The 26,424-nt window shown below is 45.7% G+C and overlaps 1 protein-coding gene across 3 annotated transcripts in view; it reads left to right on the top strand.

The window, feature by feature from the left end:
- LOC129867596 (zinc finger protein 423) overlaps positions 1 to 26,424 on the top strand; it is a 152,416-nt gene that overhangs the window by 52,206 nt on the left and 73,786 nt on the right. For all 3 annotated transcript variants that reach the window (XM_055941103.1, XM_055941101.1, XM_055941102.1), the window contains one exon: positions 22,728 to 26,176. In XM_055941103.1, the coding sequence (XP_055797078.1) occupies positions 22,728 to 26,176 (3,449 nt within the window). The remainder of the gene's footprint in view (positions 1 to 22,727; positions 26,177 to 26,424) is intronic.

The following is a 26,424-nucleotide window of genomic DNA, read 5'->3' as shown; positions in this document are numbered from 1 at the left end:
GTGAAAATGTAGCAACTTTTTTCCAGAATCTCCGGATATATTTCTGACACTAACCTAATCTGACCAAATTACTCATCATAAACTTTACAAAAAAATACATGTTGGATAGCAAATGAAAGATAGACTAGTTCTTAATGCAATCGCCGTGTTAGAATTCTAAAAATAACTTTAGTACGACATACAGCTTACGTTATAGCGAGACTGCGCCCAAAATCAGGGTAGAAAATAATACTAAACATTTTCGACAGAAATACAAAATAGCATCATAAATGGTTCCTACTTTTGCTGAGCTTCCATCAGAATCTTGTACAAGGGGTCCTTTGTCCAGAACAATCATTGTTTGGTTTTAGAATGTCATTTTTTTCTGTCGAATTAGCAACCAAAGCTAGCCAAGTGGCGCGAAGCTGTCCATCTCCACCAAACGCAGAGAACAGAACACGCCAAAACTCCCGATAAACTTTCAATAATCTGATAAAACTATATTGAAAAAACATACTTTACGATGATATTATCACATTTATCAAGCCGGAGATATTAGCCGTCTATAACGAAAGCTTTTCAGAAGGCAATCCAGAGTTCCTTCCCGCGCCTTGCTGAACAAAGGAAATTGGTGTCATGTCATTCCAAGAGCTCTCTTTTGACCTCAGATCAAGCTATACACCCCATTTCACCTCTCACTGCCTGTTGACATCTAGTGGAAGGCGTATGAAGTGCATGTATATCCATAGATTTGAAGCAAATGAATAGGAAGGCCCTGGAACAGAGCCTCGATTTCAGATTTTTCACTTCCTAACAGGAAGTTTGCTGCAAAATGAGTTCTGTTTTACTCACAGATATAATTCAAAACGGTTTTAGAGACTTGAGAGTGTTTTCTATCCAATAGTAATAATAATATGGATATTGTACGAGCAAGAATTGAGTACGAGGCAGTTTAATTTGGGAACGATTTTTTACAAAGTGAAAACAGCGCCCCCTTATCCCAAAGAAGTTAAACACCTTCTGCGCTTTGCACTTGAAACCAGCTCTCTGTCTTCTTCTTGTTCATTACACTGCCCTTGTCAATAAGAATTTGTTCTTAACTGATTCCATATGTGTTATTTCATAGTTGTGATGTCTTCACTATTATCCTACAATGTAGAAAATAGTAAAATATAAATAAAAACCATGGAATGAGTAGGTGTGTCAACTTTTGACTGGTACTTGCTTAATTCATTTGATTAACTTCTTACGACTGAGATCGGCTGAGATCCCGCTAACGGGATCGACTTGAAGGTGCAGGGCGCCAAACCTCATCTCATAATTAAAATTCCTCAAACATACAAGTGTTTTACATCATTTTAAAGATAAATTTGTTGTTAATCCCACCACAGTGTCCGATTTCAAAAAGGCTTTACGACGAAAGCACACCATCTGATTATGTTAGGTCAGTACCTAGTCACAGAAAAACACAGCCATTTTTCCAGCCAAAGAGAGGAGTCACAAAAAGCAGAAATAGAGATAAAATTAATCGCTAACCTTTGATGATCTTCATCAGATGACACTCATAGGACTTCATGTTACACAATACATGTATGTTTTGTTCGATAAAGTTCATATTTATATCCAAAAATCTTAGTTTACATTGGTGCGTTATGTTTAGTAATGTTTTGCCTCCAAAACATCCGGTGATTTTGCAGAGAGCCACATCAATTTACAGAAATACTCATAATAAACATTGATAAACAATACAAGTGTTATACACTGCTCAAAAAAATAAAGGGAACACTAAAATAACACATCCTAGATCTGAATGAATGAAATATTCTTATTAAATACTTTTTTCTTTACATAGTTGAATGTGCTGATAACAAAACCACACAAAAATTATCAATGGAAATCAAATTTATCAACCCATGGAGGTCTGGATTTGGAGTCACACTCAAAATTAAAGTGGAAAACCACACTACAGGCTGATCCAACTTTGATGTAATGTCCTTAAAACAAGTCAAAATGAGGCTCAGTAGTGTGTGTGGCCTCCACGTGCCTGTATGACCTCCCTACAACGCCTGGGCATGCTCCTGATGAGGTGGTGGATGGTCTCCTGAGGGATCTCCTCCCAGACCTGGACTAAAGCATCCGCCAACTCCTGGACAGTCTGTGGTGCAACGTGGCGTTGGTGGATGGAGCGAGACATGATATCCCAGATGTGCTCAATTGGGTTCAGGTCTGCGGAACGGGCGGGCCAGTCCATAGCATCAATTCCTTCCTCTTGCAGGAACTGCTGACACATTCCAGCCACATGAGGTCTAGCATTGTCTTGCATTAGGAGGAACCCAGGGCCAACCGCACCAGCATATGGTCTCACAAGGGGTCTGAGGATCTCATCTCGGTACCTAATGGCAGTCAGGCTACCTCTGGCGAGCACATGGAGGGCTGTGCGAACCTCCAAAGAAATGCCACCCCACACCATGACTGACCCACCACCAAACCGGTCATGCTGGAGGATGCTGCAGGCAGCAGAACGTTCTCCACGGCGTCTCCAGACTTTGTCACGTCTGTCACGTGCTCAGTGTGAACCTGCTTTCATCTGTGAAGAGCACAGGGCGCCGGTGGCGAATTTGCCAATCTTGGTGTTCAGTGTGCTGTTATGTCTAGTTCGGGTGGGCAGTAGTAGCTAGCTAGCATTATGGCTATAGTAAAACCCAACATAACATCTTACCTTCACCACCCTTCCCCAACTCTTATCCCAGGCCTGACCCCGTAGTCCCTTCATAACTCTTACCCCAGGCCTGACCCCGTAGTCCCTTCATAACTCTTACCCCAGGCCTGACCCCGTAGTCCCTTCATAACTCTTACCCCAGGCCTGACCCCGTAGTCCCTTCATAACTCTTACCCCAGGCCTGACCCCGTAGTCCCTTCATAACTCTTACCCCAGGCCTGACCCCGTAGTCCCTTCATAACTCTTACCCCAGGCCTGACCCCGTAGTCCCTTCATAACTCTTACCCCAGGCCAGACCCCGTAGTCCCTTCATAACTCTTACCCCAGGCCTGACCCCGTAGTCCCTTCATAACTCTTACCCCAGGCCTGACCCCGTAGTCCCTTCATAACTCTTACCCCAGGCCTGACCCCGTAGTCCCTTCATAACTCTTATCCCAGGCCTGACCCCGTAGTCCCTTCATAACTCTTACCCCAGGCCTGACCCAGTAGTCCCTTCATAACTCTTACCCCAGGCCTGACCCCGTAGTCCCTTCATAACTCTTACCCCAGGCCTGACCCCGTAGTCCCTTCATAACTCTTACCCCAGGCCTGACCCAGTAGTCCCTTCATAACTCTTATCCCAGGCCTGACCCCGTAGTCCCTTCATAACTCTTACCCCAGGCCTGACCCCGTAGTCCCTTCATAACTCTTACCCCAGGCCTGACCCCGTAGTCCCTTCATAACTCTTACCCCAGGCTTGACCCCGTAGTCCCTTCATAACTCTTACCCCAGGCCTGACCCCGTAGTCCCTTCATAACTCTTACCCCAGGCCTGACCCCGTAGTCCCTTCATAACTCGTAGGTATCAATGTCAGAGAGAGGATCAACAAGAAAACTCACATTAAATAAAGAGGATTTTTTTTCTAGATGTAATAATACCCACGTCTTTAATTATAGATTTTTTTGTAATACATTTTCAGTAATGGCACGAAACACTAGTAAGTAATACAACACTAGGGGGTTTGATTTAATTTAATTTTCATATTAATTTAATTTTGGGGCAGGCATGTGCTTTTAGTCTTGCCTGCCGTGGAGCTGAGTGTCAGAGAGGAGAGGTGGAGGGGTGTAAAAGGAGAGATCTCTAACAGGTGGCAGTACTCTAACAGGTATAGCAGACAGACAGGTATGCATCCAGGTACATTTATATGAGTTTGGCAGCTTCTGTCTTTCCCTGTCCTTATTCTCGCTGGTGATGTTGAGTGATCATATATTAGATTAGAATCAATCAGTCAAACACGTTTAATAAAATAAGGAAATGGAATAACATTTTCCCATCCTGCCAGCCAATGGCTATAGAGTCTCTATGATTGTGAAATGGGAAAGGGAAAGGGGGATACCTAGTCAGTTGTACAACTGAATGCATTCAACTGAAATGTGTCTTCCGCATTTAAGCCAGTAATTCAGGTATTGTGCTGAGCCCAGGTGGTCATGTGGTACTGTAGCCCAGGTGGGTGTATTACTATTTATTATTATTATTATTATAGCTCAGGTGGGTGTGTGTTTTAGTGTGGTCTAGGTGGGTGTATCTTAGGTGGGTATATACAAGGCTTTTAAAAATGTGCTCCCAACTTAAAATGTAGGAGCACCAGAATATATAAATTTTTTGTATTGATTGAGATACAGTGCCTTCAGAAAGTATTCACAGCCCTTGACTTTTGCCACATTTTCTTGTGTTAAGGCCTGAATTCTAAATAGTTTAAATAGTTACGTTTTTTTGTGTCACTGACCTACCACACAATACCCCATAATGTCAAAGTGGAGTTATGTTTATTTTTGTAATTTTAAATAATGAATTAGAAATGAAAAGCTGAAATATCTTAAGTCAATACAGTGGGGCAAAAAAGTATTTAGTCAGCCACCAATTGTGCAAGTTCTCCCACTTAAAAAGACGAGAGAGGCCTGTAATTTTCATCATAGGGTACACTTCAACTATGACAGACAAAATGAGAAAAAAAATATCCAGAAAATCACATTGCAGGATTTTTAATGAATTTATTTGCAAATTATGGTGGAAAATAAGTATTTGGTCAATAACAAAAGTTTCTCAATACTTTGTTATATACCCTTTGTTGGCAATGTCAGAGGTCAAACGTTTTCGGTAAGTCTTCACAAGGTTTTCACACACTGTTGCTGGTATTTTGGCCCATTCCTCCATGCAGATCTCCTCTAGAGCAGTGATGTTTTGGGGCTGTTGCTGGACAACACGGACTTTCAACTCCCTCCAAAGATTTTCTATGGGGTTGAGATCTGGAGACTGGCTAGGCCACTCCAGGACCTTGAAATGCTTCCTACGAAGCCACTCCTTCGTTGCCCGGGCGGTGTGTTTGGGATCATTGTCATGCTGAAAGACCCAGCCACGTTTCATCTTCAATGCCCTTGCTGATGGAAGGAGGTTTTCACTCAAAATCTCACGATACATGGCCCCATTCATTCTTTCCTTTACACGGATCAGTCGTCCTGGTCCCTTTGCAAAAATAACGGCCCCTAAGCATGATGTTTCCACCCCCATGCTTCACAGTAGGTATGGTGCAACTCAGCATTCTTTATCCTCCAAACACGACGAGTTGAGTTTTTACCAAAAAGTTCTATTTTGGTTTCATCTGACCATATGACATTCTCCCAATCTTCTTCTGGATCATCCAAATGCTCTCTAGCAAACTTCAGACGGGCCTGGACATGTACTGGCTGAAGCAGGGGGACACGTCTGGCACTGCAGGATTTGAGTCCCTGGCGGCGTAGTGTGTTACTGATGGTAGGCTTTGTTACTTTGGTCCCAGCTCTCTGCAGGTCATTCACTAGGTCCCCCCGTGTGGTTTTGGGATTTTTGCTCACCGTTCTTGTGATCATTTTGACCCCACGGGGTGAGATCTTGCGTGGAGCCCCAGATCGAGGGAGATTATCAGTGGTCTTGTATGTCTTCCATTTCCTAATAATTGCTCCCACAGTTGATTTCCTCAAACCAAGCTGCTTACCTATTGCAGATTCAGTCTTCCCAGCCTGGTGCAGGTCTACAATTTTATTTCTGGTGTTCTTTGACAGATCTTTGGTCTTGGCCATAGTGGAGTTTGGAGTGTGACTGTTTGAGGTTGTGGACAGGTGTCTTTTATACTGATAACAAGTTCAAACAGGTGCCATTAATAAAGGTAACGAGTGGAGGACAGAAGAGCCTCTTAAAGAAGAAGTTACAGGTCTGTGAGAGCCAGAAATCTTGCTTGTTTGTAGGTGACCAAATACTTATTTTCCACCACAATTTGCAAATAAATTCATAAAAAATCCCACAATGTGATTTTCTGGATTTTTTTTCTCATTTTGTCTGTCATAGTTGAAGTGTACCTATGATGAAAATTACAGGCCTCTCTCATCTTTTTAAGTGGGAGAACTTGCACAATTGGTGGCTGACTAAATACTTTTTTGCCCCACTGTAAGTGTTCAACCCCTTTGTTATGGCAAGACTAAACAAGTTCAGAAGTAAACATGTGCTTTGTTATGGCAAGCCGAAACAAGTTCAGGAGTAAACATGTGCTTTGTTATGGCAAGCCTATACAAGTTCAGAAGTAAACATGTGCTTTGTTATGGCAAGACTAAACAATTTCAGGAGTAAACATGTGCTTTGTTATGGCAAGCCTAAACAAGTTCAGGAGTAAACATGTGCTTTGTTATGGCAAGCCTAAACAAGTTCAGAAGTAAACATGTGCTTTGTTATGGCAAGACTAAACAAGTTCAGGAGTAAACATGTGCTTTGTTATGGCAAGACTAAACAAGTTCAGGAGTAAACATGTGCTTTGTTATGGCAAGACTAAACAAGTTCAGGAGTAAACATGTGCTTTGTTATGGCAAGACTAAACAAGTTCAGGAGTAAACATGTGCTTTGTTATGGCAAGAATAAACAAGTTCAGGAGTAAACATGTGCTTTGTTATGGCAAGACTAAACAAGTTCAGGAGTAAACATGTGCTCAACAAGTCACATAATAAGTTGCATGGACTCACTCTGTGTGCAATAATAGTGTTTAACATGATTTTTTGAATGACTACCTCATCTCTGTACCCCACACATACAAGTATCTGTAAGGTCGAGCATTGAATTTCAAACACATTCAACCACAAAGACCAGGGAAGTTTTCCAATGTTTTGCAAAGAAGGGCACCTATTGGTAGATGAGTAAAACATATATATATATATATATATTTCCCTTTGAGCAGGGTGAAGTTATTAACTACACTTTGGATGGTGTATCAATACACCCAGTTGCTACAAAGAGGAAGTAAACCTCTCAGGGATTTCACCATGAGGCCAACGGTGACTTTAAAACAGATACAGAGTTTAATGGCTGTGGTAGGAGAAAACTGTACACATTCTGGCTACTATTGAAGCACATGTTGTTCTCTAGAAATGAAAATTTAACCCTGTAAAGGCATTTTGTTTATTCTAAAAATCAAAAATGTAGATACAAAAACCTGTCATTGAAATTAAAAACTAATTTGTGGAATGTTTCGACATTGTGTAAAAGCACTAGCCATATATATTATTATAGCTCAGGTGGGTGTGTGTTTTAGTGTGGTCTAAGTGGGTGTATGTTACTGCAAGACCTGGTGAGTGTGTGGTGTCTTTGAGACATGCTGTGGTCTACTGTACCTTGAGTCTTGACAGTCTGACGGGCAGCCGGACAGGCTAGCTGTCCTTACAATGCCTTACAATACTGAAAGAGATGTGCAACCTCTTTAGCAAACAAGCTAATCATGACTAGAACTACATCAGCTAAAGTGAAAAACCTGACATGCAATGAAAACACTATTTGAGCCACTCACACCAAACATGAAAACACATCTAAATGCTTAACACTGACATATGCAGAAGGGGTTGTATATAGTGTTAGACATGAATTGAGTAGGGAAAAATAGTGGTCACAAACGGGGAGAAATCAGAAAGCTGGGTAGGCAGGGTGGTGAGGAGTCCATAGAAAGGCAGGAAAGCACAATGAGTCAAAAGCCGCACTGGCTTTTTTTATAACATGAACAATTTTCTGTTCTTGTGCTTTATTAAAAAAGTAGATGTGGTAAGGCGTTTGGATTCAGGATGGTGCTGTATTTTTTGTCTGGTCCCTCTGCAATCCTTTTTTCTGCTGTGGAGTCAAACCAGCCAGGGGTCACCATTGATCTATTCCTCCCGCCATGCATCCCCAAAACCCAACTGTGTCTGTGTGCTCGCGCATTTGTGTGTATGTGCATGAACGTGTGCGTCGGTATGTGTGTGTGTGTAAGCATTATGGTTTTGTGTTGATATTTTATGTGTGGTTTTGTCCATGTTTTGTTGCGTGCATGTGTGTCTGTGTGCGTGCATGTGTGTCTGTTTGCATGCATGTGAAGGTCAGCTTGATTTCTCCTTCTCAGAGATCAGCCCCTGGGGCGATGCCAGAAGTTCCCAACAAAAGTTTTTTCTCTCTCTGTGGGGCAGTCACAGTGGACAGCCATCCCCCCGCAGGACAGTGGGAGGACCCCTGCGTGGATTGGGGCCTCGCTGGCGGGCAGGGGGGAAGAGGAGGGGGGCCAGGATGAGATCTGGCACTGTTTGTGGGTTTTTTAGGAACCCCCAACCTCCCTCTCTCTTGCCCATGGTTTGGCGGATGTAGGCCGTAATTACAGGACCCCCTGGCCTCTCATTCTCCCAGCCTCGCTCTTTGATCTGTTTCATGTCGGGGAGATATTTTCGTCCCACTAGCTCTACATTTGTCTCGTCCTCTGTTTCTTTTCTCTGTGGCTCCTCCCTGTCTGTGCCCCCTTTGATGCAGACACTGTGCATATCTGCGCTGTGTAATACACAAAGAGAATTTTTTTTTCCACCCATTTTGTTTTAAAGTTGGACCCTTTTTTGTTGACGGCCACATTGAACTTGATATAGATTTTTTCCTCTCAACCTTGTAGTCAAAGGAGAAAGCTCCTCTCTTAGGTCTGCTATTGTGTGAAAATGTGAAGCGGACCCACAAAGCTAATAACCATCCCCTGGTTGGGCCGGCCCTGACTGTCAGGGTTTTCGCTGCTGGTCATTCGAGTCAAGTGCAGGAGAGCCGAGATAGGTGATCAGTCGACTTTATTTGCCAAGAGCAATAACAGACGGGCGCAAACAGCTACAACTCAAGCCAACCGGCAAAAGTGACAAGCGCAAAATACCGTCAAGAATACAACCATAAGTTTCACCAAAATTTCCCCAATAGGGTACAGGCAATGCCCAGGTTGAAAAAAACCAGACTGGCGCAATACAAGACAAAACCAATGAAAAATGGAGCGGCGATGGCTAGAATACCAGTGACGTCGACCGCCGAACGCCGCCCGAACAAGGAGAGGAGCCGACTTCGTGACACTGACTGACTCCCAGACACATGCCCCTCCTAGTTCTAATACCACCTTGTCCCTCCTTCAAAGGTCCCATCTCTTATTTGAATAGTAAACAATTATGAGGCAAATGCATGATGAGTGTATGTGTGTAGGAGAGATAGCTTGGTGACTGCCAGGAACTGTCAGGTAGAAAATAATAATGCAATTCTGAGAGTGGACATGCAGTAAACACGAAACCCCACCTGTTGTCTGTTTGTAGCTCTGTCAGAGGCATGTCCTGCCAGGCATTGATCCTGCCTTGCCAGGCCTGCCCTGGCTGTGGCTGTGTGGGTGGAGGCAGGGACAGGCATTGTGCTTGTTTGTAAGGTAATGACCAAGCTACAATAATGGTCCATTGATTCACCACCATGTGTATTTGATATAGCCATTCTGGTCAGTTAATTGCAAGTGTGTATATACACACAGTCCATAGGCAGCTCAATAACACCAGTATTGTTAGCTACTACTAGGCAGTTCTACCTTGGCATATTCAGTACACATCTCTAAACCATAATTGCAGTTGAATTGAGGTGGTGTACCAGTTCCATTGGATGGGAAATGAGACTATTGCAAGTGTATTTTGACAGGTCCTGGCCCTCAAACCATCATGGTCACCTAATAATCCCCAGTTTACAATTGGCTCATTCATCCCCCTCCTCTCCCCTGTAACTATTCCCCAGGTCGTTGCTGCAAATGAGAACGTGTTCTCAGTCAACTTACCTGGTAAAATAACGGTAAAATAAATAAATAAATAAAATAAAAAGGTGACTGGGCTTATTTTCTGATATGTGCAAAGTGTGTGTGTGTGTGTGTGTGTGTGTGTGTGTGTGTGTGTGTGTGTGTGTGTGTGTGTGTGTGTGTGTGTGTGTGTGTGTGTGTGTGTGTGTGTGTGTGTGTGTGGGGGGGGGTGGGTGGGTGGGTGGGTGGGTGTGGGTGGGTGTGTGGGGGGGTGGGGGGGTGTGTGGGGGTGGGTGGGTGTGGGTGTGTGGGGGGGTGGGTGGGTGGGTGGAAGACACAGCTCCTGGACATGGCTCTACTCCAATCAGCTGTCCCACTACCCTCCAGGAGAGGAGATACTCTGATAAAGGCAGAAATTACAGCAACATCTCAATATTTGTGTAAGGAAATGATTGTGTTGCACAGTTCTACATCTCTCTATACAATCTATTTCTCTATTCCTCAACATCTTCCCCCCCTTTGTCCTCTCTGTCTGTGTGACAGGTTGAGGTGGTGTAATAACAGTGTGGAGGTGGCGCTCCTTCTCTCTCTGTCCTCTCTGTCTGTGTGACAGGTAGAGGTGGTGTAATAACAGTGTTGAGGTGGCGCTCCTTCTCTCTCTGTCCTCTCTGTCTGTGTGACAGGTAGAGGTGGTGTAATAACAGTGTTGAGGTGGAGCTCTCTCTCTCTGTCCTCTCTGTCTGTGTGACAGGTTGAGGTGGTGTAATAACAGTGTTGAGGTGGAGCTCTCTCTCTCTGTCCTCTCTGTCTGTGTGACAGGTAGAGGTGGTGTAATAACAGTGTTGAGGTGGAGCTCTCTCTCTCTGTCCTCTCTGTCTGTGTGACAGGTAGAGGTGGTGTAATAACAGTGTTGAGGTGGAGCTCTCTCTCTCTGTCCTCTCTGTCTGTGTGACAGGTTGAGGTGGTGTAATGACAGTGTTGAGGTGGCGCTCCTTCTCTCTCTGTCCTCTCTGTCTGTGTGACAGGTTGAGGTGGTGTAATGACAGTGTTGAGGTGGCGCTCCTTCTCTCTCTGTCCTCTCTGTCTGTGTGACAGGTTGAGGTGGTGTAATGACAGTGTTGAGGTGGCACTCCTTCTCTCTCTGTCCTCTCTGTCTGTGTGACAGGTAGAGGTGGTGTAATGACAGTGTTAAAGTGAAGCTCTCGCTCTGTCCTTGAACCCCAGCTGGGTGCACTGGTGTCACCCTGGGGAGAGAGAGATTAATACAATGGTGATTATCCTGTCCTTGTTCACCGTGCACAGTGACAGTACCAGGGCCATCCAGGTGTCTCCTTCACCTGCTCCCTCCCTCTCTCTATCGCTCGCTGTGTGTGTGTCTCTGTGTGTGCCTGTGTTTGTATCTCGCTGTGTGTACAGTAGGTGCCTGTGTGTGTCCGTGCGTCTGTGTGTGTGTATCTACCAGTGTGTGCGTGGGTCCCGCTCACCGTCTGCGCTCTACTCCCTCAGTGTGTCACTAATGGCAGGTGCAGGTGTTCCTCTCAGTGCCGCACCTCCCCAGGGGTGCCGGGGGCTCCCATGGTGTTGCAGTGGGCAGGAGGTACCCGCCTCTCTCTGCCTGTGCCGGGGGGCCCCTGGGCCCGCGCCTCCCAGGAGCATCAGCCCTAAACCCCATTTCTCAGCTCAACCCAGGCAGCTGCCTGCCTCTCTGCCTCCGTCCCCCAATCTGAAACCACAGAACTCAGTTTACTGCTTCTGCTCAGCTCCAGCTGCCTGCAGGACTTATTTACATACCGTACTACACAAGGTTGGGGTTTGGGGGGCTACAAACATGAGGTAACCTCAGAGGAACAGAAAAACTGGCAGAATGACAACTAGCTCGGCTCCACTGGTGGAGGTACAGAGGAGTGTAGCCTGCTTGTAAACTCCCACAAACATGAGGACATTTTGTTTACAAGTCTGTCATTCGACAGCCAATATAAAATAGTGTAATATTTCCCAGAATTTCCCCATTTCATTCAGTGGATATATGGGTGCATGGTTGTGGCCACTGACCTGTATTCTACCAGACAGACTGTTGGTGGCCTTGTCGCTAGTTGTTGGGTTAGCTCTTTTTCTGAAGCAGATTTAGTTTTTTTTGTTTTTGCCAGGCCTGGACTGTCTGCAAAGGGTTGTTTGTAGCATATTCCATTAGTGTTTACTAAGGGGCCATATGTCTCTCATTAGATGACGGAGTGGACATGACTGTCATACTGTAGATAGATAGTAGGAGTGACATTACATAAGTAATGTCTCCTGGTAACTCCTCTATCCCAAGGCCCCTCTTTCTGATTACACACACTAACCCCTCCACTAAACTCCTCCTATTCTGAACCTGCCGCCGGCGATGCCAGCTATTTTTAACAATGATGTTTAGTTGATTGAGCTCCGTTGAATGATGGTGAAAGAAGAGGACAGCAGAGCTCTAAGCTAGAAAATGTTGAAAAAGCATAAACCTTAGTCACAGCACAGAGACCAACACACTGTACTTGACCGACTCCCAACCCTAAAGAACAGAGCAACACCATAAGACCTGGGTTACAACCTATTGAAAAGCTCTGGAGTATAGTTAGGAGAGAGGGAAGAGGGGTACGTGCACCGAGAGGACCTGGCGAGCTGTGAGAGAATGGATGTGTTTGATCCAAGGGGATAGGTTGAGGGCTGAAGGATGGAGAAAACGCTTCAGTGGGATCTGCCTAAAGCCCAGGGAAAGAGACGGCACTCAGTGACACAGGCAAGGGAGAGAGAGCGAGAGAGAGGGACACGGGGAGAGGGAGTAGAGAGAGTAGAGGTATAGAGTGCATGATAGAGTAGAGGAAAAGCGGGAGAAAGAGGAAGCAGATGCCAGACGTCTTCCTCCACATGGCCTCTGTAGTAAGGCTTGTTTTGGTACACTTCACATGTAATTAATGTGCAGCTGTTTAACAGTGCTGGCTCCTGCAGCTCTCACAGACTGAGGTAGACTGGAGTCAAACACATCTTATCCAGCCATGGTCCCTCTCTGCTGCACGCCATCTCTCCTCTTCTTTCGTTCTATCTTTCTTTCTTTTTCTTTCTTTCTTTTTCTTTCTTATTTACATTCACAATACATTCTTGCATCACTATTTGAGGTTGTGTTCTTGTTTCCTCTAGTTGTGTAGATATCCCCCTACATGCAAGGGACGATGGAGAAAGATCTGTGGCTCCAACTTGTCTTTATAGGACCCAATGTCTCATATAGTGGTCAACCTCCCATGTTTGTCCCAGTTCCCCTCCTGTCACCTGGATGTCTCTGGAACGGAGGGGAGAGGAGAGACCTGTCAGCTGTTGCCGCCCCATGCCCCCCTCACCCCGACGCCCCCTGCCCCTCACCTTCTGCCCTGGGAATGTGGCCGGCTGCTTGGGCACTTTTGGGCGCCAAATGCTCCGTATGAGCTTTGGGCAGCGTGTGAGTGTGTCCTCCAGGACTCAGGTCCCTGACAGACTGCCTCCACTCTGACATCACCCACCCTGTGTCTGTGTGTCCTCCAGTACTCAGGTCCCTGACAGACTGGCTCCCATGTGGACAGCAGTTGACTGGAGACATCTAGAGACAGACCAGGGAGTTAAGTGTGTGTGTGTGTGTGTTTTATTTAGAGAGTAAACAAGTTTTAACACAGCACTCATCTTGATGGTCACCAACAACACAAAATGGCTCCAGAACCCCTGAGTCTCCTCTCAGAAATCATTGTCTTGTGATGACTGCTCACTGAGGAGTAAGAAATTAGTTATAACATAGTATAACACAGGGTTTAGGTTGAGAATTTTACACCCAGAAAGAGGCGATAATTAGTAAAAGGAAAGGATGGATTGCTACTGAGAGTGAGGAAGAGTGGAGAGGAGGAGAGGTGAGAAGAAAGGACAGAGGGAACAGGGAGCTGAAAAGTGGAGAGAGGTTCTCCTCTTGAAAGCTCTATTCCCCCTGTCGGTCTGTCCGTTGCTCCAGGCTTGTCAGGCCTGCGTGCTGCGCTGCCATGTCAGAGACCTGGGTGGAAGTTGTTTTTCTGCCCCCTACGGTGCATCTCTGCTGCCTGGGGCCATGGGAAGGGGGCCAAGGGGATGGGGTTGGAAGCCAGGCAGGGGGTTTGGTGGGAAAGGTGGAAGTTTGGGCAGGGAGCCAGACTGAAAGGTGGAAATGTTAGTTAGAGAGAAGGAGGGGTGTGAGTGGAGGGCAGGAGAATGTGATGAGGTGAACATGTATAATGAACACACACATATACTGTCAACCAAGGTGTCCTGCGTTTGTTTCTGTTTTGTTTTTTGACATAATTAACCAGCAAATCAGCTCCAAGTGATTTGAATTTGGAAATCTGTTTCAATGTATTGCCATGCCTAAGAGGGAGATATACACTGGGTGTAGAAAACACTTGACAGACTGACCAGGTGAATCCAGGTGAAGGCTATGATCCTTTATCGATGTCACTCGTTTAACTTCTTACGGCTGAAATCCCGGTAACGGGATCGATTTGACAACATCCAGTGAAAGTGCAGGGCGCAAAATTCAAACAACAGAAATCTCATAATTAAAATTCCTCAAACATAGAAGTATTATACACCATTTTAAAGATAAACTTGTTGTTAATCTCACCACAGTGTCCGATTTCAAAAAGGCTTTCACGACGAAAGCATACCATGCGATTATGTTAGGTCAGCGCCAAGTCACAGAAAAACACAGCCATTTTTCCAGCCAAAGAGAGGAGTCACAAAAAGCAGAAATAGAAATAAAATGAATCACTAACCTTTGATGATCTTCATCAGATGACACGCATAGGACTTCATGTTACACAATACATGTATGTTTTGTTCGATAAAGTTCATATTTATATCCAAAAATCTCAGTTTACATTGGCGCGTTATGTTCAGTAATGTTTTGCTTCCAAAACATTCGGTGATTTTGCAGAGAGCCACATCAATTTACAGAAATACTCATCATAAATGTTGATGAAAATACAAGTGTTATACATGGAATGAAATATATACTTCTCCTTAACCTCTACAGAGTACCTAACCCGGATCCGGGAGCACCCCCCACCTCCCCCACACTGATTAGCATCGCTAGCATAGCGTCACAATTAAATAGTAGCATCTAAATATCATTAAATCACAAGTCCAAGACACCCAATGAAAGACACAGATCTTGTGAATAAAACCACCATTTCAGATTTTTTAAATGTTTTACAGGGAAGACAAAATATGTAAATCTATTAGCTAAACACGTTAGCAAAAGACACCATTTTCTTACTCCAACAGTTTCTTACTCCATCAGGTGCTATCACCAATTCGGCTAAACTAAGATATTGATAGCCACAAACCAACAAACAAATTCATAAGATGACAGTCTGATAACATATTTATGGTATAGCATAGTTTTTTTTTTTTTTATGTGCATTTTTCAGGTATAAATCACAGTTCTACATTGCAGCTGCAATCTGATATAGTGCTGATGCAGCTAGAACAATTACAGAGACCAACGTTATATAACTAATTACTTGTCTTAAAACATTTCAGAAAAAATACACAGCGTACAGACATTGAAAGCCCAACATCTGGTGAATCCAAACAATATTTCAGATTTTTTAAATGTTTTATAGCGAAAACAAAATGTAGCGCTAAATTAGCATAACCAGGCCAGCCAGAACCAGCTGGACGCGCCCGACCAGTTCACATGCACGACAGATATATGAAATAACATCGTAAATTGGGTCTTACTATTGCTGGTCTTTCATCAGAATGTTGATCAAGGTGTCCTTAGTCCTGATGAGTCGTTCAATCCATTCACAATGGCAACTTCCCCTCTTCATTTAGCCTGGGTACTGGTCGACTGGCACGGTCCCTGTCCAAAGTTAAAAAACTCAAAGAACGGAACACGGCAAAACTCCCGAAAAAATTCTAATAATCTGATTAAACTATATTGAAAAAACATACATTACGGTGATATGGTCACATGTATCAAACAAACTTCGAGACGGAGATAGTTTTCATCCGTAACGTCAGCATAACAAAAGACAATGGCTTCTCTAAAACGCGCATCTCAGAAAACTGGAAGTTGTCGGTCACGCTAAAGAAATAGGTCTTATTTCACGTCAGTACAAGATAAACAAAAAATTTCTCCTCTGACGTCTTCCTGACACCCAGAGGAAGAAGAAGGAAGTGTGTTTCGGGTCATAGGTGGCGTGACCATATATAGGCAGAGCGTTGAAGCGAGCATACACATCTTGCAATCTTCTTCTGGCTCAGGGAAAGTGCTGTGAAATGACCTGTGTTTCACTCAGAGACAAAATTGGAACGGTTTTAGAAACCATAGCTTGTTTTCTATCCAATGGTATATGGTTATATGCATATAGTAACAGCAATAATTGAATAAGAGGCAGTTTAATCTGTAGAGGCAATTATGCTAATGCGAAACAGCACCCCCTGTATTCTCAAGAAGTTAATGCAACCGCTGTGTCAGATTTCAAAAAAGCTTTCCGGAAAAAGCACACCATGCAATAATCTGAGTACAGCGCTCAGGCACAAAAACAAGCCATACAGATACCCGCCATGTTGTGGAGTCAACAGAAGTCAGAAATAGCATTATAAATATTCACTTACCTTTGATGATCTTCATCGGAATGCACTCCCAGGAATCCCAGTTCCACAATACATGTTTGTTTTGTTCGATAAAGTCCATAATTTATGTTCAAATACCTACTTTTTGTTCGCACGTTTGGTTCACAAATCCAAATTCACGAGGCGCAGGCACTGAGTCCAGACGAAAAGTCCAAAAGTTCCATTACAGTTCGTAGAAACATGTCAAACGATGTATAGAATCAATCTTTGGGATGTTTTTATCATAAATCTTTAATAATATTCCAACCGGACAATTCCTTTGTCTTTAGAAATGAAAAAGAACGCAGCTCGCTCTCACGACCGCACGCGTGACTGAGCTCATGGCATTCTGCCAGACCTCTTAGTCAAACAGCTCTTATTCGCTCCAACTTCACAGTAGAAGCCTGAAACAAGGTTCTAAAGACTGTTGACATCTAGTGGAAGGAAGCCTTAGGAAGTGCAATCGGACCAAATGTACACTGTATCTTGGATAGGCAAAGTGTCATGTTCGTCTAGTGATGAGACCAAGGCGCAGCGTGATATGAATACATTCTTCTTTATTAAACGAAGAACACTAAACAAACTAACAAAATAACAAAATGAACGTGAAGCTATATAGAACGAGTGCTGACAGGCAACTACACATAGACAAGAACCCACAAAACCAAAATGGTAAATGGCAACCTAAATATGATCCTCAATCAGAGACAACGATAAACAGCTGCCTCTGATTGGGAACCAATTCAGGCCACCATAGACCTACAAACCTAGACTTCCAAAAACCCTAGACAAGACAAAACACACATACCCACCCTCGTCACACCCTGACCTGACCAAAATAATACAGAAAACATAGATAACTAAGGTCAGGGCGTGACACAAAGACTTGAAAACCTAACAAACCTCAGATATCCCACTTCCTGGTTGAATTTTTTCTCAGGTTTTTGCCTGCCATATGAGTTCTGTTATACTCACAGACATCATTCAAAAAGTTTTAGAAACTTTTTTATTTATTTATTTATTTAACCTTTATTTAACCAGGTAGGCAAATTGAGAACACGTTCTCATTTGCAATTGCGACCTGGCCAAGATAAAGCAAAGCAGTTCGACACATACAACAACACATAGTTACACATGGAGTAAAACAAACATACAGTCAATAATACAGTGAAAAATAAGTCTATATACAATATGAGTAAGTGAGGTGAGATAAGGGAGGTGAAGGCAAACAAAATATATATATAAATAAATAAAAATATAAAAAGGCCATGCTGGCGAAGTAAATACAATATAGCAAGTATAAAAAAAAATAAAAAAAGTAGAGATAGTAGAGATAGAAATAATGGGGTGCAAAGGAGCAAAATAAATAAATAAATAAATACAGTAGGTAAAGAGGTAGTTGTTTGGGCTAAATTATAGATGGGCTATGTACAGGTGCAGTAATCTATGGGCTGCTCTGACAGCTGGTGGTTAAAGCTAGTGAGGGAGATAAGTGTTTCCAGTTTCAGAGATTTTTGTAGTTCGTTCCAGTCATTGGCAGCAGAGAACTGGAAGGAGAGGCGGCCAAAGGAAGAATTGGTTTTGGGGGTGAGAACTTCAGAATGTTTTCTATCCAAATCTACTAATAATATGCATATCTTAGCTTCTGGGCCTGAGTAGCAGGCAGTTTATTCTGGGCACTTTATTCATCCAAGCTACTCAATAATGCCCCCAAGCCATAAGAAGTTAATCTACATTTCATCAATGTTAATGAAGGGGACGTTACAGGTTAAGGAAGAATTTTTAAGCTTTGAGACATGGATTGTGTATGTGTGCCATTCAGAGGGTGAATGGGCAAGACAAAAGATTGAAGTGCCTTTGAACGAGGTATGGTAGTAGTTGAGGCGCACCAGTTTGTGTCAAGAACTGCAACGCTGCTGGGATTTTGATGCTCAACAGTTTCCCGTGTGTATCAAGAATGGTCCACCACCCAAAGCACATCCAGCCAACTTGACACAACTGTGGGAAGCATTGGGGTCAACATGTGCCAGCAACCCTGTGGAATGCTTTCGACACCTTGTAGAGTCTATGCACCAACGAAGAGTTCAGGCTGTTCTAAGGGCATGGGGGGGGCAACTCAATATTAGGAATGTGTTCTTAATGTTTTGTACACTCAGTGTAAGTGATCGTATACAAATGTAAGCAAGGTTTGAAATGATTATGTTTTAGTCAAATATTATATCTGTTTGGGATTCTTGAGGTCAATTAGCAGTCTACAAATTATTTGTAATTCAGACCATCCACTCAAGAAAAAATCTACCCGCTGCCTAATCTATATAGTTGATTATCCCTGCTGTAAACTGTTCTAGAAGTTGCTCACTACTTAGCTGGACCAGCATAATCCAGTTTTGTTCCCTGACTCATGTGGTCTCACTCTCTGATCTCCTGGAGGGCTACAGCAACCAAGAGCCTTCAGTTTTACTCTTCGTTACGATTGATATAGATAATGGTATAGATAATGGTTACCCCCTTTGTTTTTGTCCTGGTCCAAACCATATTGTGTGTTGTTGACAAGATGTAAAGTGCATATAATAGAGACACCACAGTTCTCCAAGGCATGAGTTCCAGACTGCTGTTTTCTCTAAACTCCTAGAAACAGACCCCTGCTTCTAATCAAGTCTTAACAGAGAGATGATGTCAGCCCAGTCAAGCTGGCTGTTTGCTCTTGTTTTCCACCCGAGGGAGCACATTGACACTGCAGATTATCTCCATATGCATATGGAACAGGTTTAGTGACATTACAGTTAATAGAACAGATTATTAATGATCACATTGTTTTGGTGTCTTGAAAGCTAGTTGTAACCATTGATGGACATGAAGGAAGGAATTAGTCAGTCAGTCTGTCTGCCAGTGTTGTAGACATCATGTGGAAGCAGAGGGAGCTTATGTCATCATCAGTACTTGCCTCCTGGAGGTGTCCTGCTCTAATGAACAACCTGGCTACTATCTGAGGCTGTGTTTCTACTCTACTTCAGAGGAGAAACCACAAAAGCAGGCACTCGGGGTTGGCATGGGGAGACCGAACTCTGTCCTCGTGTCTGATGCGGGCGAGAGACTGGGGACGCCAGGCTGGGCGCGTCTTCATTACCACATTTCCTCCACCCTCTGGCCTCTGCATGCCGGCTGGCTGGCCAGCCTATTAGAGGGGGACAGGCGTCATCGGGCCGGCCCAGCCTGGATGGAGCATGGTGGTGGGGGGTGGTGCGGCATGGGGCCTCCTCTTGAACCTCACACCAAAGTGGCCATCCATGCTCCATCCACCACCACTCTGCTCAGGCTCGGGTAGAGCTGAGTTTGGGCCTTTTCTTTGGCCATGTGTTTTCCTCGGCCGGTTTCAATTACTGGGCCCTAGTTGGAGGTGGGATGGCCGCTCTTCCTCTAAGAGTGTCTCCATCTGCCAGGCCCTTCCCTCCTCCCTGCCAGGCCCCACTCTTCCACATGGGCCAGGCCAGCAGAGGTGAAGGCCAGCGCCAGGGGCAGCCATGAATGCAGCCGGTTAATTCAGTAATGAGTCACAACATGAAAGACGTGGTGGACGGAGTGGGGAACGGACATGGAGAGTGAGATAAAGATGGAGAAACTGTCAGGGCTGCCTCGGGAACGCTGGAGCGAGGAGACATGGGAGCAGCGTGTGTTTGCGTGCCCATTCCAGTCTTTTCTCGCTTTTCTCTCGGCTTCCCCCTCGCCTTTCCCCCTTTCTTTTTGCTTTCTTTTCTAATTTAACTTTTCATAGACGTTTCTTACCCTGTTTAGTGCTCTTGCCAAGTCCCCCGGCGGACGGATGACAAAAGCCCTCTAAAAGCCATGTGATCTTCCATTTTCCGACAGCCACACTTCTGAGGATTAAGGCTATTTAATGACTATAATCTCCTTCTTTCTCAAAAGTGATTTCTCACATTCTGTCTCAGTCAGAGGGATTAAATCTATTAAATTAATAGATTTATAATTTGCCTGAATGACCAAATGTGCCAGGATTTTTAACTTCCCTCACCATTCTTTCTCCCTCCTCCTCCCCTACTTCTTAGTTATCTTTTTTTTCCTTCTACTTCTTCTTCATGCTCAAGCAAGTGTTCCTTTGTATGTGGTGTGCTGTGGGGCAGTACATGGCTGGGGCTCAGCAGGACGGCGTACCTGTCAGTCGTGAGCAGCTCTCCCCTCTGCTCTCTCACCTCCGCTCGGCTCACATCAGAGACCAGCCTGTCAGGGGCCACACTTTCATTGTGTAGCCAAAGAATTCACCTCAGTTAAGGCCCTTTGGGCTTTTCTTCCCCTCACTTTCTTGGGGCCGCCGAGGGCTTCTCTCTCTCCTGTGTTGCCAGGGTTTAACTTGTGACAAGATGACTCTTATTCTGACACGGACACAAAGACATTAGAGAAGGACTGGGGGGAATGACTACAGTAGGGAGGGGCTTGTCCAGACACACCAGCTGTGGAGACAGCGGTGTACAGGCCTTAACTGTAATCGAAGAAAAAGAGTTGTTCACTCCGACACACACATATAAATACATCACACGCACATATAAATACATCACACGCACATATAAATACATCACACGCGCATATAAATACATCACACGCGCATATAAATACATCACACGCACATATAAATACATCACACGCACATATAAATACATCACACGCACATATAAATACATCACACGCACATATAAATACATCACACACACATATAAATACATCACACGCACATATAAATACATCACACACACATATAAATACATCACACACACAATGCAGGCGGCGGTACTTGGATCTCTATTCAAGCAATTCCAGTTACTACACTTCTGGGCTCAAAAATAACATTTGTGTTTAGATGTAGGTACTCAACAAAGCAGTGTGCTCCTGGTATGGGATGTAGGAAAGAAATAAACCAATTTCAGTAATTGTTAGTGTCTCCTGAACAAATCCTCTTAAAATATTTTGATTCACTATCTCTGTCCTTTCTCTTTCTTCTCGTTCATGCTCATTTCTTAATTTGTAATTATCTAATCATGTAATATTCTTCTCTCCTGATATTGGCTGCTGGATGGCATCTCTCTCCTGTTGCCTTGATGGTCCATGTGATATCTCTATTTTATAGTCTTTTACAGCGGAGTATTCTTTCCTTGCTCCAAGCTAAATTCATAATTCATGTTTTTATAAAAATCTTACCCGCAAACCCCTGTGGAGTTTTATTTGCTCCGCACACCACCTACATTTTCAAGTGCATCGATTCATCACATGAATTTATTTTCCACCAAATATGCTGTGCACACCTTTGTATAACAGATACTGTAGGAGGGGTGGTGGGAGGGGGACATTCTCACAGTTGCTTACAGGGAGAAGTCTATACCAAGTGCTTTCAAGGTTAGGCTATTCTCTCTCAGAATCTTTTGTTGTTGTCAATATTTAAATATTCTTTGCAGCAACGTTATGCCTTTTGTTTTGTTACATCATTACATTGAGAAGACAGTCATTTATTTGAGAGTGGTCATGCCAAAATACAAATGAGATTGAGTCACCTGCCATCCAGCTACAGACTCGTTTATAAAGGAGGGTTTTATAAGATGTAATATGTGTGGATAGTGGAAAGGGGGAGGCTGTGTACTTATTGTAAACATTTGGTTGTGTGTGATGAGGAATACCAGAGGCTTCTCTATTCATCCATTTAGAGCAAAGTGTAAAATGCAGTCAAATAAAGCAAACAAACAGGCTGAGCTGGAGAATTCTGGGTTTGTCTGAGCCACCGTGGGATCCAGGCTCGCAGCATTCCTACTCAATAAGTCATGAGGATTTCTCCTCTCCTCTCTTCTTCTCCACTCTAGTTTAGATGCTAAATGGATGACGTGTGGGCTGTCAGGCCCCCTCAGAATGCACAAAGCAGGGCAGAATGAATATATGATTTGCTTTGTGTGTATTTATATTATGTATGCACTAATAGACTTTTGTCTGAACTAAACTGGAGAAAAGCATGCGTAATCCCATGTTTTATTTCATTCACGTTGTCATATAAGAATATCCTCATTATTTGAGTGTCTTCTAATAGGTTTTTGGAATTTCAATCTGGTCCCTATAATGAAAATATGATGAGGCAGATGTAATTCTAGGGGGGAGTGAGGGGTGTTTTCTAAGGGATTATAAAGAGAGAGAAAATACACTTTGTCCTTATTTCTTCAACCCTGTGGGAATACATGTCTTTAATTCTATTTAGATTTGTTTTTCTTGTCCTCTCTAACATTTGAATTCTGTCTGTGTTTTGCATTGCAGATGGTGATGATGACCCTGGGCTCTCCTGGGTAGCGTCCTCTCCCTCCAGCAAAGACGTGGCATCGCCGTCACAGATGCTGGGGGATGGCTGCTGTGATCTGGGCATGGGCACAGGGGAGGAAGAAGGGGGCGCGGGGCTGCCCTACCCCTGCCAGTTCTGCGACAAGTCCTTCAGTCGCCTCAGCTACCTGAAGCGCCACGAGCAGATCCACAGCGACAAGCTGCCCTTCAAGTGCACCTTCTGCAGCCGCCTGTTCAAGCACAAGCGCAGCCGCGACCGCCACGTCAAGCTCCACACCGGAGACAAGAAGTACAGCTGCCAGGAGTGTGAGGCGGCTTTCTCCCGCAGCGACCATCTCAAGATCCACCTGAAGACCCACAGCTCCAGCAAGCCCTTTAAGTGCAGCGTGTGCAAGAGAGGCTTCTCCTCCACATCGTCTCTACAGAGTCACATGCAGGCTCACAGGAAGAACAAGGAGCACCTTGCCCTGCGTGCTGAAAAGGAAGGGGGGAAGCGTGGCAGCAATGCAGGCAGTGGAGGGGAGATGGACCAGGACCCATACATGTGTGACTACTGTGAGGAGACATTCAGCCAGACAGACGAGCTGGAGAAGCACGTAGTGACCCGCCACCCCCAGCTGTCTGATCGCGTTGACCTGCAGTGCATCCACTGCCCTGAGATCTTCAGCGATGAGGGCCCGCTGCTCTCCCACATCGAAAGATCCCACGCCAACCGTAAACACAAGTGCCCTGTGTGCTCGGAGCAGTTCCCCTCTGTCGAGGACGTCTATTGCCACCTGGACAGCCACCGGCAGCCCGACTCCAGTAACCACAGTGCCAGCCCTGACCCAGTGCTGGGCAGCGTGGCATCCATGAGCAGCGCCACCCCAGACTCCAGTGCCTCTCTGGAGAGGGGTTCCACCCCTGACTCCACCCTGAAGCCCACTCAGAGCCGCCGCAAGCTGGCCCCCAACTCTGACCACGACGATGGGGGTCACTGGATGGCCAAGGTGACCTACAGCTGCCCCTACTGCTCCAAGAGAGACTTCAACAGCCTGGCCGTGCTGGAGATCCATCTGAAGACAATCCATGCAGACAAGCCCCAGCAGAACCACACCTGCCAGCTGTGTCTGGACACCCTGCCCACACTCTACAACCTCAACGAGCACGTCCGCAAAGCCCACCGAAGCAGCGGGGGCGCTGCAGCGGCCTTCCCCCTGCTCCAGTTCACCAACGTGTCGGCCTTCCACTGCAACTACTGCCCAGACATGTTTGCAGACATCAACACCCTGCAAGAGCACATCCGCATGTCCCACTGCCTACCTGGAGGAATGGTTGCAGGCTCCACCACCCTGGAGGGCAACCATGCCTTCTTCTGCAACCAGTGCTCCATGGGTTTCCTCACAGAGTCCTCTCTCACAGAGCACATCCAGCAAACCCACTGCAGTGGAGGAGGGGTTCCCAAGATGGAGTCCCCCATCCTGCAGCCCTCCCAGTCCTTCATGGAGGTCTACTCCTGTCCATACTGCACCAACTCACCCATCTTTGGCTCCCTGCTCAAGCTCACCAAGCACATCAAGGAGAACCACAAGAACATCCCACTGGCCAATAACAAGCGGCAAGCCAAGGTGGCTGACCTTAGCCCTGCCTCGTCTGATGTGGAAATCTCCTCCCCCAAACGCCATAGGCTGACTGTGGACTCTACCCTGGCAGGGTCCAATGGAGACTACCCCTGCAACCAGTGTGACCTACACTTTAGCAGCTTCGAGAGCTTCCAGGCCCATCTCAAGTCCCACCTGGAGATGCTGCTGAGGAGGCAGTCCTGCCCGCAGTGCAACAAAGAGGACTTCGACTCCCAGGAGTCTCTGCTGCAGCACCTGACAGTCCACTACACCACCACGTCCACACAGTACGTGTGTGAGAGTTGTGATAAGCAGTTCTCCTCTGTAGACGACCTGCAGAAGCACCTGCTGGACATGCACACCTTTGTGCTGTACCACTGTACGCTGTGCCAGGAGGTGTTTGACTCCAAGGTGTCCATCCAGGTCCACCTGGCTGTCAAGCACAGCAATGAGAAGAAGATGTTCCGCTGCACGGCCTGCGCCTGGGACTTCCGGAAGGAGAGTGACCTCCAGCTGCATGTCAAGCACAGCCACCTGGGACACCCCACCAGCCCTGCGGTCGCCGGCAAAGCCCGCAAGTGCATATTCTGTGGGGAGACATTCGGCACAGAGGTGGAACTGCAGTGCCACATCACCACCCACAGTAAGAAGTTCAACTGCCGCTTCTGTGGCAAGGCCTTCCATGCTATTGTGCTGCTCGAGAGGCATCTGAGGGAGAAGCACTGTGTCTTCGACGGGGGCAATGGCACTGGGAATGGGGGCAGCCAGAATGGTACACCCAACGGGGTGACCCAGAGCTCCAAGCGTGGGGGAGGAGGCGAAAGATCGACAGTGACCACGGAGCAAGCTGACCTGCAGAGCATGCTGCTGAAGAATGCCAGCCAGGACGTAGCCAACAGCCACGAGGTCAGCGGAGGCGAGGAAGAGCTGGACAATTCAGAGCCCATGTACGCCTGTGACATCTGTGGGGCGGCCTACACCATGGAGAGTCTTCTGCAGAACCACCGGCTGAGGGACCACAACATCCAGCCCGGGGACGACGATGCAGGCACCCGCAAGAAGAAGGCCGACTTCATCAAAGGCAACCACAAGTGCAACGTGTGCTCACGGACCTTTTTTTCAGAGAACGGCCTGAGGGAGCATGCCCAGACCCATCGTGGCCCAGCCAAGCACTACATGTGCCCCATCTGTGGAGAGCGCTTCCCCTCCCTGCTCACACTCACCGAACACAAGGTCACCCACAGCAAAAGCCTGGACACGGGCACCTGCCGCATCTGTAAGATGCCCCTGCAGAGCGAGGAAGACTTCATAGAGCACTGCCAGATGCACCCAGACTTGAGGAACTCTCTGACGGGCTTCCGCTGTGTGGTGTGCATGCAGACGGTCACCTCCACCCTGGAGCTCAAGATCCACGGCACCTTCCACATGCAGAAGCTCTCGTCCGGTGGAGGCAGTGGGGGCGGGGGTGGATCGGCCTCCTCCTCCCCCAACGGCCAGCTGCAACAACATAAGCACTACAAGTGTGCCCTGTGCCTCAAGGAGTTCAAGAACAAGCAGGAGCTGGTGAAGCTGGATGTGAACGGGCTGCCCTATGGGCTGTGTGCTGGCTGTATGAGCCGGGCTACCAACGGCCAGTCTCCCAGTGGGGGCACCACGCCCCAGGAGGCCGGGGGAGAGAAGGTTGCGCCGGGGCTGCGATGCCCAGAGTGTGCTGTGAAGTTTGAGACCCTGGAGGACCTGGAGAGCCACGTTCAGGTGGACCACCCCGAGATGAGCCCGGAGACCAGTGGGGCCAAGAAGGTGACGGATGCCTCGCCTGTCCCTAAAGTAAGAACACTCTCACCATATTCTCCACTATGGCTCAGCATACTGATTTATATTAAGAGCTACATACAATATGTGAAAATTCTAAGGTTAAGGTTACTGAGGTTTAATTTAGTAACTGATAAATCAATCACATAGTGAATACCCAACATTGTCCTCTGCGGTATAAAATAAATAGAACACATTACCAATTCAACAAAAAGTTAAATGGCCCTGCATTTAGAAACATCTAGTGAATTGATTAAAACTTC

Source organism: Salvelinus fontinalis, chromosome 12 (genome assembly GCF_029448725.1).
Source record: "Salvelinus fontinalis isolate EN_2023a chromosome 12, ASM2944872v1, whole genome shotgun sequence".
Taxonomy (NCBI): Eukaryota; Metazoa; Chordata; class Actinopteri; order Salmoniformes; family Salmonidae; genus Salvelinus; species Salvelinus fontinalis.
The sequence above is the reverse complement of the archived record's forward strand: the minus strand, read 5'-3'. Positions and strand labels throughout refer to the sequence as shown.